Below are 20,221 nucleotides of genomic sequence, written 5' to 3' on the forward strand. Positions count from 1 at the left end.
TGTGCTGCTCTTTAGAAAAGACAGAGTAGGCAGAGGCAGGAGACTAGAAGTGACACACAAACTGTATAATTTTGATACATAGAATGATTGTAGAAATACTGTAGAGAGAGCAGATAATGGTAGCATCTGCTTCTGTTATTGCCTGTGGTAAAAGTTAGTGGAGACATAGATTCTACCCCTTTTTTTCCTTACTTCTTTATGGGTTGCCCACATGTGGCTTGTTTCTTGATTGTTAGGTAATAAAGGCATATGTCCAGGCACCTAAAGCAAACCTTTTCTAGAGTTCTAGATGTGTGCCTCTTGTTCTTGGGACCAAATGTTCCCCCTAGTTTTGCATTATGGTGATGGCTCACTCCTCACCAGCGGTTTAATATTTCACCTGCGGTTCATCTGTCAGGATTATCTTTTTAGATAAGGTAACTGAAGTGTACTGTGCTAGGAGATAATGATCCTTTTCTTAAATACAATGTCTTACAAGGCAAGTAAAGAAACAGCAGTTGTAAAAGAGAAGTTCATGATAGTACCGAAGGCTGATCGTGTAGACCTGTTGAACAAATAATTGGTTAATGTTGTTTCAGCATTCAAAGAGGATGTTTGCAAAGTAAATACTTTGTAGAGTACTTTTGCATTCCATATATTGATGTAAAATATTTTCTAGCAGATGGGAGCTAGGAAGAAGCTCCCAATATGGAGAGATTACGCTATAATTACTTGCTGTGGGATTTCTTTCAGGTTTCTCTGAAGCATCTGGTGTTGGCCTCTGTCTGAGACAGAGTGCTGGATGAGAGGGACATGAAGCCTGGCTATTCCTGTCTTTCCAAAGCATAGCAATTTTTTTGTTTAGTCTGTGCTGGGATGATTAGGATGCAGGTACTGAAGTTCTTCTAGTTGGTAAATGACAAGTATTCTCAATAGTACTTCCAGATTGCAAAAACAGCTACTTCATTTTAGAAATTATCTTCTCAAATTACTTAATACCCCTATATTACACGTTTTAAGGGTCTGCTAATTGATGACATACACAGCTAAAAATCGCATAAGTTTGTGAAGCGTGCCACTGATTATATCACTCAAGTCCAGCTCTTTTAACTGTCACTTAAAAAAGAAATATAGCACTGTCTTGATTTTGATAAAACTGAATTATTAGTTCTTTGCAAACATTAATCTTAAGGTGTTAAAGATCTTTTCATTGTGTAGTTCTTTTATTACTCTAGGCATGCATATCCCACATAAAAGTGAACTAAAGTGTGTTTGTCTTTAGAAATGCACATATTCCTGGTTCAGTTTTAAACTTTCAATAGGTGTTTTAAGTTGTACCAGCTCATCTAATTGAGATAACTAGATCAAGGTAAGGTTTGTGGATTGATACAGTTGTATGATGTACCATATGACATGGGATTTTTAACATTTATTTCATTTTTGTGTTCAGTGGCTGACGTAGCAGAGTCTGGTCTTCTGTTCTTCATCCTTACAAGAGTTTCTTCTCTGGGTCGTATCTTATGACAAAAGCCAATGACAAATACATTTTCTGTGTTTTCTGTAAACCTCCCCAGTTCTTCCTCTCTGAATATCTTCTATATGTATTTGGGGAAAACAACATGGAGGAGGTGTTCCCATGGCCCAAACCCTCCTTTTTTCAGCCCTGCCACGTTCTGCTGGATGGTGTGAGGGGCACCCCTCGCCTTGGCGCAGGATGCATGAGGCACGCCTTGTCCTGCGCCGAGGGGCAGGCGCTCAGGCACAGCTGTAACCACGTGTTGTTTGGATGGCACAGAGTGGCCCAAACCACGTGTTGTCTGGATGGCTCAGAGTGGCCCAAAATGCTTTTATTCAAATTACAAGGTTTGAAGTCTCATCTCTCATCCACACTTCAAATCTGCGGGAGGCTATTTTATTCTCCTGACGTGTGGAACCCTGTTGTCCTTTATTACTATTATTTCTTCCTCTTCCATCCACTGCACAAATTCCATTCCTGCAGGCTCCTGTTGCAGCTGCTTTCCTCCTGCTGGTAGGTTGATAGTAGTGAACTGTCTGCTGTGGAGCCTGAGCCAATTAGTACTGCAAGAAGTGGCCAGAAAACCCTCCCTAACCCACAGAAAATAAATAACTCTGAGCTACATGCTCAGATTACTGGCACATCTTCACTTTCGGCTCACTTCTTCACGCACTGCTACAGTTCTTAAGAGTGTTTTTCAAAAGTGTTGGCTAGATCTTGCAAGCCTGGTTTGAGATCAGAAAGATGTTTTTCTGTGTATCCCTAGTCTGTGTGCAGAGTGTGGTTTCTACAACAGCCCCTAGTAAATAATTTTAGCCTTCATTTTGCAAGCATGATGATTTCCAGGTAGAGGTTGTCTCAAAGCCTTCTTTAGATTGTAGAAAGAATTTGGAAAACATTGCATGATGACTTTAGCTGTAGGTGAGAGCAGAGTCCCGGCTGTGGGTGTTGTTTACATTACATTTGTGGTCATTTTTTTGCTAAATGATGGATAGGGCGAAAAACATCAGAACGGGGGAAATATTTAACGTCAGCAACGTTATGCCCATACCTGATACCCTGTCAGGCCTCCCTATGTGAAATTTTTAAAAATAGTGTTCCTGAAAATACCCAGGAGTTAGAAGTCCAAGCATTCATAGCATGTTGCAAAGTAACCCGTTAGCTCCCCCTTCGATTTGGCATCCTCAGTGATGAGCCCCTGCAGGACAGAGACCTTCGGTTGTGAAGAAGTGAATCTGCAAACCTGCAGAGATGGGGAGTTGCTGCAGGAAATCTGTGTAGACAAAATCCCGTGGCCAGCGTGACAGAAGATGACCGTTAGCAGGAGGTGACATGCTTACACAGAATGGTGGGTGGCAGCAGGCGGGCAGTAGATCTGCAGCCTGAAGGTGGGGAAAAGGAGCGTAAGCAGCAAAGCTTGCAAAGGGCCGTTACGTGGTGTGGTCATGGCTTCTGTGTGAGCAGTGAGAACTTTGGGTTCTGCGTTGGGCCATTATGAAACCACTTCGCAGAAAGCTTAACGTACAGGACAGAATTAAAACTGCAGATTTACTTCTGTTAAGAAGAGAGGCTGTACTGGGATTTCTTCCCCACATCCACAGACAACCTGTTTCAGAGGATATTAAAAATATCCATATTTATTTGTTGCATATTGATTAACCAAGCTTTTATTAGAAGTGACATGCAGGAGGCAAACTTTGGTCCTTTAAATAAGTACCGGGGATTTTCTCAGACTGTGTTACGGTAAAGGGAAGTGGTTGGGAACATATTATTTAGATGTTCCCTGCGAGTAGGCTATTCATTTTTTTTCCCGTTTTTAAATTCTTTTTCTTTCCCCAGAAGACTCATGACTGCGTTTTGTAATTGCGGCAGCGGGTTATGAAATCAGTAGCTGTTCCCTTTGAGTTTCAGAGCAAGTTTCTCCAAGAAACAAACCCAGAACAGGCGGTGGGACCCTAGGAGAGGGCAGTTTGGCCAGCGGTGACGGCTGGCACACTGCTCCCTGCAGCACAGCCCAGCACAGCCCAGCGGGACGGGCTCAGCACACCTCGGGTTCCAGAAGTAGCTGTAAGTAGGAGCTGGGTTGGGGGGGGTGGTTCTGATCCTATTTACAATCCAGCATCTTCCCTTTGACAGTTCATTCCGGCTTCTTGGTACACCCTGAAGCAGGTAGGCAGTCTCCCACCACCCTCCAGTGGTTTGCAGAGCGCAGTGCAAGTGCGACGCTCAGACACCTTACTCAGAGTAAAATAAAAAGGGGGCTGCGGGTATTTCAGGCTTTCTTCTTGGAATACGCACTGTTGCATCGTGCAGTTGTTCGGTGACCGGGTAAAAGGCGTTGTGGTTGTTAGGTGTTGGGGAGTGCTCGAGCACACCTGCTCCGTGGCGCACAAGGATGCTCAGGCGATTGCAGGACATTAAGCCATCTGCGCCTGTGATGATTTCCAGTCTGTGTGTGTATTGCTGCCAGGATTAAGGAATCTGTGAGTGGTGACAGTGGGATGTACAACAGTGAAGGGGTGCTTCGGAGAAGCCTGGGAAAAAACTAGTGTGTTTGTCTATCAGTCATTTGCAAGTCATTATAAATGTCTCCTCTGCCTGTTAGTCTTCCATTTCTTTCTCTCCTTCCAGTCCCTATAGCACCTTAGAATTGACATGTCAGTCTCCAAGGAAAATTGCATCTGGGCACTTACTTCTGTGTTATTTTTCTGTTCTTGTTAGCATCTGATATTCTACCCATGGTATGTCACAGTGTCATCAACCTGATGGCTGTACGTTTTTTAGATCACTGATGAAAATAATAAAATATTATGCAATTTATTTTATCTTGCGATCATGAATGTAGAAAGCCATGAGAACTGCAGAAGCTTCAAAACACAGCAGGGGTGACCCTGTCGGGGGTTAAGGCGGCATTAATGTGCTGTGTGGCATCTGTAGCGCATCACGTAGCGCCTGCCAAGCACTGCCCACCCAGCGTCAGGCCGTATCAAGCCCTGGAATGTAAAGCGCAAGTAAAAGGGGTTGATGCTTTCGCTGCTCAGTATATTGTTGTCTCGTAGCCTTTGCTATAGAGTTTCAAACAATTTTTATATCACGTAACTGTGCTTTTATTCAAGCAAGTCTGTGCTAGCATTAACGGTTAAACTTTTGATTTAAGCATATTGCAAAAATCCTAAAATAGTGAATTGCACTTTCCTGCTCCAGGGCAACTTAAACTGCTGGCCTATCTACTAACATCACTCATCTAGTAGTGTGACAGTAGTCACATAGTACCCTCTGCTCACCCGAGCTAAAATACATGAGTAGGATGGGGAAATTACCTCAGCTTCCACAGGGATCACCAGGAGCAGAGCACGTTTAACTGGATCCCCCTTCTGAGCTCAGCCCACGGGGACCTGAGCGGAGAGGGGAGCAGGCCCTGCAGCTCAGCCAGGCAGAACAGCAGCACAGTTTGGGAGACGCCAAGAGCTGTGAGTGCTCCTGAGTCCCCTGACCCCCCTGCGCCTGTCTGTCGCTCCTTGCTCCTTTCTTGTATCCCAGCGGGCAGTACCAGGTGCTCTGCACCATCCTCCAGCTCCGCAGCCACCCACGCCCTGGTGGCCTCTCCCCATCTCCTGCCAGCCAGCTTAATCCTGGGGTGGTGACGTGCCTGTGGGTAGGGGGGACACAGGCATGCTGTCCTGGGGGAGAAGCGGCGCCAGAGGGAGGGAGCAGAGCCTTGGCTTGCTTTCTGGCTGGATTTGATCATGGGATGTTAGCAAAAAAAGGCCTGCTTTAGCTCATTTCTGCTAGCTCCCTCTCCTCATACCTTTCATGTAAATCTCAGCTGAAGTTTGTGAGCTTGTTCCTTTTACTATCCTGGGTGTTGGTTTTGTCTTCTTTTCCACCTACAAAATGTTCACATTTAGAGTAACCAGCATTTTTCTTTGACTTTAGAATTCCGTATGAAAAAGCTTTATTTGACTGGGCGTTCAGATCAACACGCTAAGGCTTTTGTGTATGTTACAGAGAGTAAAATGGCTATAATGAGACTACACGACAATGAAAATTTAGCACAGAATCTTCTCTCCAACAGACCAAAAAGTATAGCGTCAGAGTTGAGATGTCAGAGAATTTCTATTTAACACAATTCATTCTTCTTTTCATTCAATGTTGATCTCTCACAAAGCATTCACAGGTGAGTGAAGGGTTAAGGTAAAATCCTTTTTTCCATCTGGACAAAGAAAACTTTTTCTCTGGAAAGCAAGCCTGCTGCAAGGCTTGAATTGAATTTTCACTGCAAAAAGGACGTAGGTCTCCAGGTCAAATGCTGTGTAACCTAGTGACCCTAACGGTATTGTAAGACTTGTGATGATAACGCCACAGTCTGGTCTGACCACTGAATACTACCTATGTGAACTACAATTAATATAATGTTCTGGTGTTTTATTACTTTTTGTTTATAATGCCTCCCATTTTTCCAGACTACCATACAAAACCCAGCAAGCTTAGTTTTCACTCCTAAGCAGATGTATCAGAAACTGCAACAAGGCATCAGCTGGTAAATAAACTGCTAGCTCTGTCTCCTTGTAATTACTCAGGAAATATTTCAGTTCTTTTGAACAGTTATTTAAGCTTTGTGTTTGTAAAATTTTGGCAAGGACTAGAAAATGCTACAGAGATTGTGTTTTGAGGCAACAGCTCTGATACTTGCAAGTTTTAACTGCTTTGAAAGACTGAAATTTGTTTGGCCCACCGTGTATTGCTCTAAAGCTGGGGGCAGGAAGATGCATTTCTGAGTTAGCCCTCGTAATGACATTTTATTGCTGTGCCCTGGTCCCAGTTGTGCCCGTGCCCCAGTCCAAGCTGTGCCCGTGCTCTGGTCCCAGCTTGGCGTGGGTGCTAGAGCACAGTTCCATCGTGCACCTCCCAGCCTGGCTTGTGGTTCGCACTTGTTCCGTTCCACAGATGCTGGCGATGGGCTTCGGGAGCTTCATCGGAATTGAGGCATTTTGCTCTTAAATGTCGTATGCTTTCATCTGTTTCCAAAGGCAAGCATTTTAGCAGGGAAGGGTTTTATTTTCAAGAAATGCTGAAAAAAATGTCTTCAGAAGCGAGATTAAAAAAAAATCGCCTTGAGAGTCGCATTGTTTGAACGCAAAGAATAGCCTATTTCATCTTAATATAGCCTTAAGGTAGGACTTAGTGCTGTAACTCACAAACATATGATGGATTTAGTACCACAATTCGCAAAGCTGTGCCTGGCAGATCCTTCCTGAATTGCTGAGGCTATCTAACTGCTATCACATTACAATCATTTCCACGTAATCATATTTTCAAGTTTATTGAATTTAATCCTCAATGCAGTTGCATTTCTGATGCCTTTGTTTACAGGAAGACTGTTCTACAGCTGCGTTCCTCTAATTTTAAGCAGCTGAGAATAGCAGAGAATAGTTTAAGTATTACAAGCTAGCATCTGGGTTTTTTCTTTCATCACCAGAAGTGTCCATCAGGTAAAGTTACAATAAATACTCAGCTTTTTACCTGCCTATTAATATATTACAGCTGCAGTGCAACGGAATTACTTTAGATGTCATTCACAAGCAGAAAGAAACAGAACAGAACTCCTCATTCCTCTGAATCTGTGAAAACGAGAGCGTTAGAATTTTACAGTGACAATGCACATACTACTGTAATGTGTGTTGTAAAAATGAAAGGATTTATTTTATTACTGCTTGGGGTTTTGGTAGAAAGATCCATAATGGTCTAATCAGTTTTACTGCAAAATTTTCCAGTATTTTTAAAATTCTTTTTCAAAAATTACTTATTATTATTGTTGTTGTTGTTGTTGTTGTTATTGTTATTACAGTGGGAGAAACTACAGATGACAACAAGCGAGAGGAGGAAAATAGTTTGTTCAGTCACATTCCACATAATTGCAATTACCTGTGTTGTTTGGTCATTGTATGTTTTAATTGATAGAACCGCTGAGGAAATTAAACAAGGTAATGATAACGGTAAGTATCTTTTACATTCTTCAGTCTTGTTGATAATGCAATGGATGGCTTTGAAAGGCAGCTATGTAACATTTTACTGTTCATAGTAACAGCCACGTTACTGCTCTTCAGTACCAGGTCACTGACACATGGCCACATCACATGCTTTAATGTAAAAGTAATGAATGCAGCAGCGATAAAAGCTTATGTTACGCCCCTGCAGTGACACCTCTACTTAGTGTAATCATTACAACAGCTTAACTAGCCTGCTGCTTATTCCTAGGTTAATCTCCCATTACCTAGATATTTCTAAAGCTCAGACAAAAAGATGGGTCAAGTTCAAACAGCTCAGTACAAGTTCAGGTCATAAAAGAGCAGATTTATATATATTATCCACTTGAACCTCAATGTCATGTAAAAGCACTTTCCTCAAAAAGCTTCCCAATATGAACTTCCAAGGGACCACGTTCCAGTGTTAGTCCTTCATGTGGCACTTAAGCAGCCTGGAAAGCCATTCCTGCATCCTTTCAAACAGAATTTCACTGTGAAGGTCCATGTTCCAGCTGTGATTTTTGTGAGGGTGGTCAAACACTGGAACAGAGAGGTCATGGAGTCTCCATCTGTGGAGATCCTGAAAACCCAACTGGACACGTGTTACAAAACGCATGTTTAACATAAGCAGGTTTCTTTTTGGACAATACTTGCCACATCTGGAAACTACATTCCAAACTGAAGTACTGTTTTCCATTTCAAATCTAAGTCTGTTCGGTCTTAAATTTAGTCTTTAAATACAATCGTGACGATGAAGAGGATTAAAAGCTTTTCCACTTTGCTCCGAGTTGACTTGAAGCACAGCAGAGGCACAAAGGTCTCTAGCTTTGTGCTGTACGCTGAAGTTAACAGAAAACAAAACAGGTGGAGCCTGGTGCTTTGCTAGTTAGGTAAGTATTTGATGATACTCCTGATGCTTCCCTTTCTTGCCTATGAGGAAAATACGTAACAATTCTCAGTAAGTCACAGACAGATGTCTACCGCAGTCTTGTTTTGCATTCTTTCGAAAAGGGCAACCCTCTTTTTCATCTCACAAAAACTGGCCCTGAGGACAGGACTAGGAATGGCTTTGAACTTCTATTTATGAATGCAACTACATCACCCTGCTCATTAAAAAGGGAAAAGGTATTTCTGTGGATTGGCTGAACTTACACAACAGAACAGCTAAAATGAATTTTTGTTGTTTATATAGAATGCATAAGAATCACATTAACTAATCCTGGTGAGCTAAAAAAGTATTTACAATTTGTATAGAATTCAGTGTTTGCCAAGTGTAACAGATGATTCTCCACATTTAAAAATGGACAGAGAAATGCCTTGGAGCTACTTACAACATACGTGTTTGTGAAGAGAACTCTTTTGCCCCAAAATTTGCTTGTTGAGGGTGCTTTTACAAAATCAAACATGTATTTGGGGGTGGTGGGGAAGAGACATACATGTAGTTTGCTTTTCTCTCCATTATCTCTGACTAAATGAGAAATACTGGAAAAAAGAAAAGTGAACGCTGGAGGAAAACCACTTTATAAGCACATTTTGAGGAGGACAAAAAGTGAAAGCCTTGAATGATACTAGTACTGTTTGCTAATATTGTGTAAGTTCAAAAATCCCTTTTTTAAATGTACCTCAAAATATTTTAAGGGAATTTTTTTTCCTCTCCTTACAGAAGCATATGAGGCATATAACTAAAAGTGTAGGCCTCTTAATTGGTAAACTTGTCACTGGTCTATATAAAAGACAATTTAAAATATATTTAAAAGTATTCTAGAATGTATATGGCACCAATGGTAGGGAATCAAGTTTCACATAAACTGGCTCTGCTTGAAGAAACAGGTCTAGGCTTAGCAGAGCTTTGTCTCTCCTAACAAAGCCCGAGTCGGTGAAAATACGGCAAAGCTGGAATATACTGAAAGATACAAAATTCACTGGGCTGCACCAGTTGAGCAAAACATGATGTTTCCTGTATTACCACAGAGTTAGCAGCAGCACATGTTTACTGGTAAGAGATTGAAGAAAGTCTGAAGGAAAGCTGATAGCCTCTTTCTGCTGGCTCCACGCTCCAGCTGTGACTTACTGATCCCAAGTGTCACTGCCCCACTCATGGGACTCGGATGCAAACCATACTGTTTTCATAATCAAGAGCAAGAAAGAGACAGTGATATTTAAAAGTAGTTACTAAAGGGGTGGGGGGATTGGGGAAACACATCACTCTTTAACACACCTTAGCAAAGTATTCTTTGTTACTTCTTCTTGTCCCAGATACAGGGGATTTGAGAAAGGCATGACAAATGTTTTATGAACAAATTTAACTAATATAAAAGGATTTGTCCCTGGCAAGTTCAACTAACCAGAGTAATAGTGATTAGGGAGAAGCAAAATTATTTACATGGTCTTTGCATGCTTTCATTTTGCTGCAAATTAAAAAAAAACAAACCAAAAACTGGCTAGCAACATCACTGCATACATTGTTACCATTTCTAAGTACTACTAAAGTTACCTCAACAGGGAAAACTACAGCTACTTTAAACATTTTGCATGCTTTTGCAATACTTAATATGCTTCCTTTTGGTCTCTATTTGTTTACTAAATTAAAAGCCCAGTTACTATGTGTTTAACAGTAAAGGGGATACTTGGATTCATGGCTCACACAGCTGGCTAAAAGGACAGGCTTGCTTCTGAGGAGCGCAGATACCAGGTGTGAGTCGGGACCAGCTCCTCTACTGGAGCTCTTCTGCCCAGTCCCAAAGGAACACAGGTTGCTTTCCTGCGTGAGCAAAAAGTTTTTCAAAGAGCTTCCACATAGGGCAAACAAACCTGTTTAGATTGTTCAGAGCGACAGCTTAAGCACTGATACAGAGGTCTGACTCTTGTGTATAGCATTTACTCTTTAAATGCGGTGAGTCAATGTGTAACGGGAAGGCAGATGGCTGTTCCTTTATGTTGGGTTACCAAACAGTTGAAAAAAGTAGATGCAATGGTATGAATTAATGAGAAGGCTGTTCTTAATACAACATCACTTTATTCTGTTAAAATCTTAATACAACTTCTAGGCCAAAGCAAATAATTTTAACATTATTCATACCATAATCCAGTTCAAATGCTCTCATTTCTAGCTTTTTTGTGTTAGCAGTCATGCGTTTTTCTGTAAATATCAATGTGATTGATCAATGCAATAAGAAGAGTTAAGAATATACCCCAAAACCTGTAAAGTTAACTTTTTTAGTACACAGGAATGTAAGTTCTGGTTTTTTATATAGGTGTGTTCGGGGGGGTTGCACAGACAGCAGGAAAAAAGTGGCCAATGAAGGCAGGTGATGGAAGAGATAAGAGTCCTTTCCACCAGCTTTTTTTACTATACCCTGGCTTCAGGATGAAGCTAGGACCAGGTAATAGTATTGTCAGTGCTGGTGTTCCAGGTACTCTAGACAGTGTTGGGCTTGTAGCACAATTTAAAAAAAATCAGTTGTTGTTGAAGATGTGCATAATCCAAGTTATCCAGTTACCTTGATTTTGGTACTTATATTTTTGCAAGCTACTGAATATGGGGATATTATTTAACATCAGTAAAATGTGTTGGGTTTGACTGTATCAAGCGTTATGCTTCCTTTGTGAGAGTGGCCCTGCCTGTCTTACTTGACCAAATTGTGAACTCATTTAACAGTGGGAGGCAGCTGTGGTTTCTTGGCTGGCCTATGGTACTGCAAACTGCTACTGTTTCCTCTGAGCCACAACTGCCCCCACAGCATGTACATACCTGGGGACTCTTAGCAAGTGGCTTCTTATCGAAATATTTTACAGAAGCTCAGTACTCGATATTCGATGTATAACAATGGTAATAAATATCAATGTTTCATTTCAAAGGTGTCCTTGAATGGCCATTTTGGACAAAACTTGTTGTGGTGGCCATTGGATTCACAGGGGGCCTGGTCTTCATGTATGTGCAGTGTAAGGTTTATGTTCAGCTGTGGCGCAGGTTGAAAGCCTACAACAGAGTGATCTTTGTTCAGAACTGCCCAGACACCGCCAAAAAACTAGAAGAGAAGAACTCTTCCTGCACTCAGACCTCAGACGTCAAGGATGCAGTGGTGGTGCGAGTAGCACAGACAGGTACAAACTCTCAGCCGGCAGCTGAAGAAACATCTGAGGTTATGCCCGTTTGACAGACAGCGTTGTTTCTTCCTTGCAGAATAAGGCGTAGTGTTTTCTACACTACAAATGCTAAAAGAGAGCAGAAATGACTGTGCAATTTTTCAGTTAAGATAACAAACAAAAAAACCACACAAAAACCAACACTCTACAAGGAAAATGGATGCAGCAAAGCAACTTGTTACTGTATGGAATGTGACGTTTGTGAAGTAGCTTCTCAACTAGTCAGCAAGTGTAGTGAAAGTGGAAGTGTAGAAAGTGCAATAGAGAACAGGTTTAACAGACAATGCCAAACCAATGTGATTACTTTTTTTTTTAATTGGATGGCTGGGAAAATAGAAACAGACCTGATATAATCATTTTGTTTACAGCAAACAAAACCTTTCATCTGTTTACTACTAAAACTTTTACTTGCTATTTATCTTCTTAAAGATACTCTTCGAAAAGGTACCAGTTATATGCATTAACTGAATCAAGTTAACAAGAGCTGTATCGCAGCACTCACTCTCTAAGCCTTGTGCAGTAACACATGTTCATGTGACTGCAGTGGAGCCTGAACGTTTGGGCAGCTGTGGCAACTAAGGATATTTGAAACATTTAAAGGGTAGCATTGTTTTTAAATATGCCTGAATTTTTTAAAAGTAAGCAATTTCAACCAGTATAAACTCATGTCTCCATAAGCTACAGGTATGTTTTTTAAGCATAGCTGTCAGCAAAGTACAGGAAGGAAAGAACGTTTAGATACGTATTTAGAAGAGCAGCTCAGCTGTTTATTTTACTTTGTAAGAGTGAATTAGAAATTGGATACACAAAGTTTTGAGGCAGGACTGTAAGTGAAAAAATGCAGTTTGCTGCAGAATCATACAAAAGCAAGCTGCGTATTATCAAAAGTCTGAAAAAGGATGGCATATAGGGAAGATGGAAGCCATGTTGGGTTTAATAAGATTCATGATGCAGAAAGGTAGACCTAAGAGAATATACCTACATATCTTAGAAGACAATTAGTTTTTATCTCCTTGTTCTGAAAAGTTAGGTTTTGTCTTCCTGACTGAAAACATAAAACAATGGTTTCCCTCTGTACAGGTAAACTTGAGGTGTTAGAGATTCAACAGTTCAGTTGTTAACTTCGTGTTTTGAGCATTCTCATATAAAAATGAAGTGTGAATAGCATTAAAGGGTGCAACAGATAAATGAATGTGGATATAACACTGTGTCCAGCAGGGTGAATTTTATATAGAAACCAATTTTGTGATTCACTTCTCATACTTGTGATGTTCACCATCAGGACACAACAGCGAGTGTTGACCTGGAGTACTTACATACTGGCCTGGACAAGTCTGCAGCCTGAACGTAACGTATATTTTTAAAATAAGTTGAAAGTTGCTTTTTGATCCTGTATTTAGGTAAAGGAGGAAGCGTAAATAAGCAAATAACCAGAGTAAAGAGGATAGCAGAGCACAGGTTCATTCAAAGGGGAAATTCTGCCACATTTACAAGTGAACTAGACCTTCTACAGAAGCCTTACAGTTTCTAACGGTAAATTTCCTCTTTACACGCTCCAATATCTACAATTAAATAACAGAGTTATCCCATTCTTGCAAATATCCAGGGTGCTGCGCCTAAGATGTATTGGAGGTTATATATTAGACATTCCTTCATTAATGTGTTTACTGGCTTAAGGCTCAGGGAATACTGGAAGTAGTAGTTTCGGCAAGAAATGTGTCTTTTATCAGACCATTATATTCTTTTGTATTGGAATTGCTCAAGTAATTTGGCTGTGACAAAGTAATTGTCATCTGTCTAGCCAGGACACCACATCTTGGTGACTGAACAGGCTCTAAATACATACTAATATTTGCTGAAAGTTACTCCAGGTGAGTTGGATTAACGTGGGTTTTTTCCACATAATGACATGCACTTTTCATATAAAACAACCTTCTAATAATTATACAATTGCAAATTGAAGTGATAGCAGCTTCTTATTTGAAATCACATACAAGAGTAACCAAATCATTTTTCTAATTGTGGAGGAGACTTCAGGTCTTCAGAAAATGATGACAGGACTAAGGAATGCCTTGTAACGGCATGTTTAAGACACTCTGCAAAAGTGTAGTTTTCAAAAAGTCTAAATCTACTTGCTAAAAAGTAAATCTCATGATATCGGAAGTTAAGACACTTGAAACTACTAGCTGCATCTAAATGTCTGGAATGATGTTTACAATAAAAACTGATAATCATAGCAAAATTGACTGACAAGGAACATTATTTTGGAAGATAACTAAGAGTTTTGTGAAATAATCCCAAAGCTTCTTACTAAGTGGCAGTAACCCTGCTTCTTTAGCCAGCCTGTTCTTTGACCCGCTGTAGCATCATCACCCCACTGAAAATATTTTATCCTCTATTTTCACAGTTTACTGGAGACTAATTCACATTGTTTTTTTTCTTGGACAAGTATAAAATTTAACTCATAAAACATACCTGAGGCTTCTCAGAGCAGATTTGTAGCATCCAACCAGATTGCTGTACATTTTTAAAAATACACTGAAAAGTCAGCAACGGAACTTGCAAAATTTTATATTAACGACTTCAAAACACTATTTTGGTACTCAACTACATGTGCAGCTGAGCTTACCGTTAGTTTAAGAAAGGAGAAAGACTTCAGCTGAAATTCCTCCTCTCCCTTTGAAGTATTAAATTTGGTCAGTGGGAAAGGGAGCAAAATGGGACCCTCTCCGCTTAGACAGACCATGAGACAAGTCAGCAGCGAGAGATCGCAGCAGGCTTGAAGCAGTCTCTAACCTTTTGCAGCATTAGCCCGTACCTCCCTTTCTCTTCTTAGGTGCACTGGATATTCTAGAGCTTTCAGGGATTTCATGCAGGATTGGAAGGAATTCGTTTCTGAAGCAGGGTGCAACCTCTTTGGGAGGGCAAGGAGCCACTCACACCACCATGCCTTGGGTACAGACTGCACGAGTAAGGAAGGTGCATGAATACAGACACTAGACAGCTGCTTATCAATCAGTGTTTTTTCATTCCCACACAAAGCACGATTTTCTGTATCAATTTAATAACCACAGGATTCTCTCCTGCAAAAACAGTACACGGGAAGTTTTAGGATACATTGTAAGACTTTTTAATGAAAATGACATATCAAATAAAAATCTCTATCAAACGGTACGTGTAGCCACAGTGCACCTCAGGCAAATAATGCTGATGGTGGAATTTAGCCTGGCTAAACCCACAAGGGCAGAACCTTGCTCTGAGCTGCCATTACCAAGAAGAGTTAATCTGCATTCTTGTTTAAGCGAAGTTTGAATAAAGGTAGGTAGGAGTAATCTGGTGCCAGATCAGATCTGGAATTTTAAACAAGATACTCCTGATCTGTGAACACGCACATTTCTTTTCAAGTTACAAGCATTACAGAGTTTATTTCAAACTGGCATAAACGTACCACTTCTAACTATCAGCAGCATTAAGATTATTCCCAAACAGTCCAACTGTGCCATTCACACATTGCTCTGTCTGAAGGCAGTGTTTATTTTTTTGTGTAGAAAACGTAGTAATTCCCCATCACCATAACAAACCATTTATAATTTCTAATAATACAATAAAAATTACTCTACGATGAAAAAAAACTTACTGTGTATAATATTTGGAACTATAAGTTTGTGCTACTTGTTTAACTCCCTCTCTTTTGCAAAATAAAAATTGTATGTTTTGTGGGTGAATGTGTACTGAAAGACAGAAGGTAAGGGAAACAAAAGTAATGTATCTGCTTATTGTTGTGAACAAAATGTATTTGTATTAAACAAATGACCCAAATTACCACAGTATTCTACATTTGTCACTTTGTTATATACAGTATCACATGCTGAACCTGAATTGGCAAGACTACACTCTTGCAAGAAACGTGAAGAACATACACAGCTAAACCTGCTAGCTCAGCATGGCTGGTTTTGGGTACCATGCCTTGGCAAAATGCTCAGGAAAATACCTGACAGTACAAAAGCACTTGAAAAGAGCTATGGCTGTTTAACTTGGAAAAAGGAAGACTGGGAACACAGGCTTCAACTCCATTAAGAATTCTGAGAAAGCAACTGGGTTTACATCCATAGCAAAATGGACAACTAGTACTGGGTTTCAGCCACAGGAGGATAAGAGGAAGAAAACTTCCTAAGGAGAGCAGTGCCTTGGAAAGAACTGTTTGTTACATGTGATTGTGGCAAGTCCAACATTAGAAAGTTTTAAAGACGGGTTGGACAAACAGTTAAATGGTTTAAAGCTAATCCCACCTTAGACTGTCAGAATGAACCATGTTCCCTTTTTTGTATTTTAGAATTTTACTTGGTAAGATTTTCTCCTTTTCCAAAAACGCCTAAAGATAAATGCTTTATTTAATGAAAAGAAATACTACGTTTGCATTATAAAAAGATTCTCTGTACTTTGTCACATACAAAACCAGAAAAGTACCCTATCTTGATAAATACACAGCATTCCTATCAGCCTCCAAACTTAGTCTTCTAAAGAGGGTTGTATCCATCTGTATTTCTTCTAGATTGTCAGCTGGGGAGAGAGTGGGCTAAGTTTCAAAACATCACAGTTCTAGCTGGAATAATAACTAGCTCAACGTGGAAATCAAAGATGGATTCACAAATCCCTACAAGATATATATAATACAAAAGAAAGAGCAAAACCAGAAAAATTCTAATAATAAAGATATATTCCTTTCCATTTACTAGCATATGGAAAAATAAGAGCCAACTTTGATTTTAGAATTAAGAGAACAGAGGTGCAGGTCACTATGCCTTTTTACTTTGCACACAAGGGTTCAAACCTCTTGATGAAGGGTACTGCTAGTACACAAAACATTCTTGTTCAGTTTGCTCTCTGTTAAACACACATAAACAAGGAAACATGTTCTTTGACGTTTACTCACACACACCCCCAATAAAATATTGAGGCTGTTCTGTGCGAGCTTCATCTAGTAAGTGAAGTTAACCAAGAATCACCAGAAGTACTTTGAATGGTGTACTACGTTTCCACTGTCTGTGATATGGAACTCAGAAAATAACCTTGGATAAATTTTGCAACATGGTTAAGAACAGAATGAATCCAGGCTGCTGGACAGTATGGGCCCTGGGACAAACTTGCCCTTCTATTATTTGCAAATGCTTACAACAGATACCAACTGAATCACAGAGCTGTTATGTTGGGGTTTTTTTAAACAGCTCAAAGGTAATATATAGAAAAACGCAATAATCAGCAGTATTCCAAATGAAAACCAAAGAGGACAGGTCAGAGTAATACTTAAGTGTATTAACTAAAGTAGGTCTTATTTTAGCAATGGATAACTTCTCTTGAAAGCCACATGGGAAACTGCCCAGCCTGTATGACACAAAGGATAACTTTTTCTTATTTCTTTAGGGTCATCTACTTCAATAAATGGTAGTTCTGAAGGGAAAAAAAACCCAAACAAACAACCACCAGTTACAGAGCTTTTAGACCTTGCGTAATCTGTAATTTGAAGAAATAAGGCTATAACAAAGCATGGCTCGTCATATGTGTATGTCTGCGAACATGATAAACAACGTGTTCTACAAAATTTAATAATGGTTCACAAACAGCATAGCAGTCAAAAGTAAAGTAGCAAGATTTAGGTGGGTTATATTAACTGCAGAAAAGAACAACAACTCAACCAACAAAATTTTAACGGCTATCAGAAGCGAGACCGCTACTCACAGGAGCCCCGAAGGATGCAGTGAGAAGAACAAGTCAGTCTAGAAGAAAGTTCAGGCAAAGGCTTTAGTGAATCTTCATTAAGGGCCGCTTTAGATCTAGTTTGCTAGTACATTTTGAGACCTGGGGAAAAAGAAGAATATTTCATTAAAAACATACAGGTTAGAATTTTTGGCCAGTTCACATCCTAGCAACAAGCACTGTCACTTCATAAATTTTCAAATCAGCATGGTACTGTCTTGGCTAACTGTGGACTTGAATATGAGCTGACATTAGTAAAATGCTGCCACCTGTCTACATTTCTTTAGATAATGCTGCCATTTTGGTTTAGTAACATAATTTAAAATATAAGTAGCTTTACTTTTCATCTGTAAGGGGTAACTACATATTAAACTCTTCAAGAAAATTGGGCAGTATTTACAACACAAGCAGTTAAGGCTTAGGGAACTTGATTACAGGGCCACTACAGAGTCTTCCTCCATCAGCTTATTTGTAGTTATATTCTAGGAACTCTGCACAGGATCTTGCTTGCAGTATTTAAGGTAACAGCTTAAATTGCAGTGCATAAATCACATCTTAACAAAGTTTCTTAACCTTTGTAAAACTTCTTTTTAGGAACTAAGTCTGGAAGTCACTAATAATGAGTTTTTACTCTTGAAAAAGATCTAGAAGCTAGAAATACGATGCATGCATTGTAGCATGCTGAGATGATTGGCTCAAGCCAATGAGACATATTTCTATAGCACAGGTGTTTCTTTGCCCTTTACTAGAAAACTAAGCCTGGAGGATTCCTTAAGTAGAGAACTTTTAAAAAAGCAGTAATGTCCTTTTCTTACTGCTCTTTCCTATCTGTCAGGTGTTCAGCAAAAAAAGTTTTTTAAAAGTTGGACTCACACACTTTTGGATCCCAGACTCGGTCCTCATATACGGTAGTGTCATTACAGAGATGAGCTAATATGCTACTGCAATCAAAGACAAAAAAAAATTAATATCACACACAAGACACTTCTTAAGTATACTCCTTGAACCTTAGGAATGGCTCAGAAAATGGTTCATGTATGTTTCCTTTTCAACTTGTTGCATCTCGCTGCACATACTGGAGTTCCATATGGACCAACACATACTCTGGTAGAGAAAAAAGGAAAAATACAATACTGAGGCTAAGTGCTTGATTGCGTGCTTGTTTCTCCACATCACAAATATTGGAAGTCTCATCCCTTTAGAAGGAACTTTATGGAGCAGACTGAAAATCCATGGTGAAGAGTTCCATAAATTCAGTCACGTTAGTTTCCAACACTAAAGAACTGTAAATTAATTAATCTACTGCATACAACCAGCCTTGAGAAGGATAGTGTTTTCTGGTTTAATTTTGTTCACATTTTGTTTTTTGCTTTGTTTACATGAAAAAAAAAAAAATCATACTGCTACTGGAATTAAAACCAGCTGGTTCTTTTCCATCTGAGACCATCAACAGAGTTAAGTCCCAGAATCAGAGCACAACTAATAACTTAGCTGCTACTCAAAGTCTAAATGTAATTCAGCCAGTTCCCTAGAGAAGTCTGGATGGAATGAAAGTATACCTCAGTAAGTACACTGCAAAATACAATGTAACAAATTAGAAAGTACATGTAAAAAAAAAAGTTCTTAACCTAAGTTCCATGTTAAAACATCGCTTTTTTGTTTGAAGTTTTGTATGTTTAATACGAGCCCAAATAATTACAGAAATTAACTATTACAACTTTGCAGTTAAACACTAAAAAAGAGGGACATTGTGATGCAACATCCAACAAGTTTAAGAATCAAGTAAGTCTTCCATATAATTAATCTTTAGACCGTAGAAAAAACCCTGTCACTTACAAAGAATTATAGTAGAGGATTTAAAATTAAAGTCTGTAACCCTTAGTTACAAATTAACAGAATGTCAAGGTATCCCCTACAGCAATTTTTTAAGAACAGAGAACATCACATAAATATTTCCCATTCCCACTTTTAATAGCAGCAGCTTTCTAGATTTTAATTTTGAAGAAGCAGAATAACAATTCAAAACTCCTGACAGCATTCATCCTTTTTTTCCACCATAGGGAAGAAAATTCATCAACATACAAAACCGTAACAGCTGGCTTTAAAGCACAGGCACAACTGGGTTATCAAAATGACAGAGCAGATTCTACTATCTTGTCTCAGTAAGAGGCAAAAGACTCTCCGCATCCCCTTGCTCCAGGCCTCTCAGCACAAAAACCTGGAGCACAGAAATGAAAAATAAATAAAAAACCTGGAGCACAGAAATGAAAAATAAATAAATCAATATATTCATACATAGCTTGCTTTGTGGTTGGTTTGGGTTTTTTTTCTTTCACATTGCAACAAAACTTACCTGGTAAACTGGTCTTGCACATCATCAACTTAAGCCCAGACTACTTTTCAATTCAAGTGTGAACACCTGTCAGCTACGTGTGATTTTTTCTGATAATTCAGTGTAAAAAGTTCACACACAGAAATTGTTCTTTCTTCATTACTTACGCAGTAGGTCAACGGGACAGTTTCAAAGCCAGCTAAACAAGCAGTAAATACATGGATTTCAAGGGACAAAATCCATAAACTCGAAGTCCAAATTGTAAACATGTTCTTAAAAGTGTGAATAACAAATGTTAAAAAGGAAATCACTTCCAGTATTTGACTATCACACCAACCAAGCAAGTAATAATTGTTTTATAATTCCTTTATAATAATAATAATTACTTTATAATTGTTATTTTTTATAATGCCAAACTGAATTGTTTCAAGGAATATAGAACATCTCATTCTTCATAACTTTGCGTGA

The 20,221-nt window shown here is 39.4% G+C and overlaps 1 protein-coding gene across 6 annotated transcripts in view; it reads left to right on the top strand.

Annotated features, from left to right (window-relative positions):
- The window catches only part of MARCHF1 (membrane associated ring-CH-type finger 1), a 252,774-nt gene extending 237,284 nt beyond the window's left edge, over positions 1–15,490 (top strand). For 5 of the 6 annotated variants that reach the window (XM_037377493.1, XM_037377522.1, XM_037377513.1 and 2 more), the window contains 2 exons: positions 7,344–7,491; positions 11,380–15,490. In XM_037377493.1, coding sequence (XP_037233390.1) covers positions 7,344–7,491; positions 11,380–11,678 — 447 coding nt within the window. In that variant the 3' untranslated portion in view covers positions 11,679–15,490. The remainder of the gene's footprint in view (positions 1–7,343; positions 7,492–11,379) is intronic. The other variant, XM_037377506.1, reaches the window with a different exon arrangement.
- The last annotated feature ends 4,731 nt before the right edge of the window (positions 15,491–20,221 follow it).

This window comes from Falco rusticolus, chromosome 1 (genome assembly GCF_015220075.1).
Source record: "Falco rusticolus isolate bFalRus1 chromosome 1, bFalRus1.pri, whole genome shotgun sequence".
Lineage (NCBI taxonomy): Eukaryota > Metazoa > Chordata > Aves > Falconiformes > Falconidae > Falco > Falco rusticolus.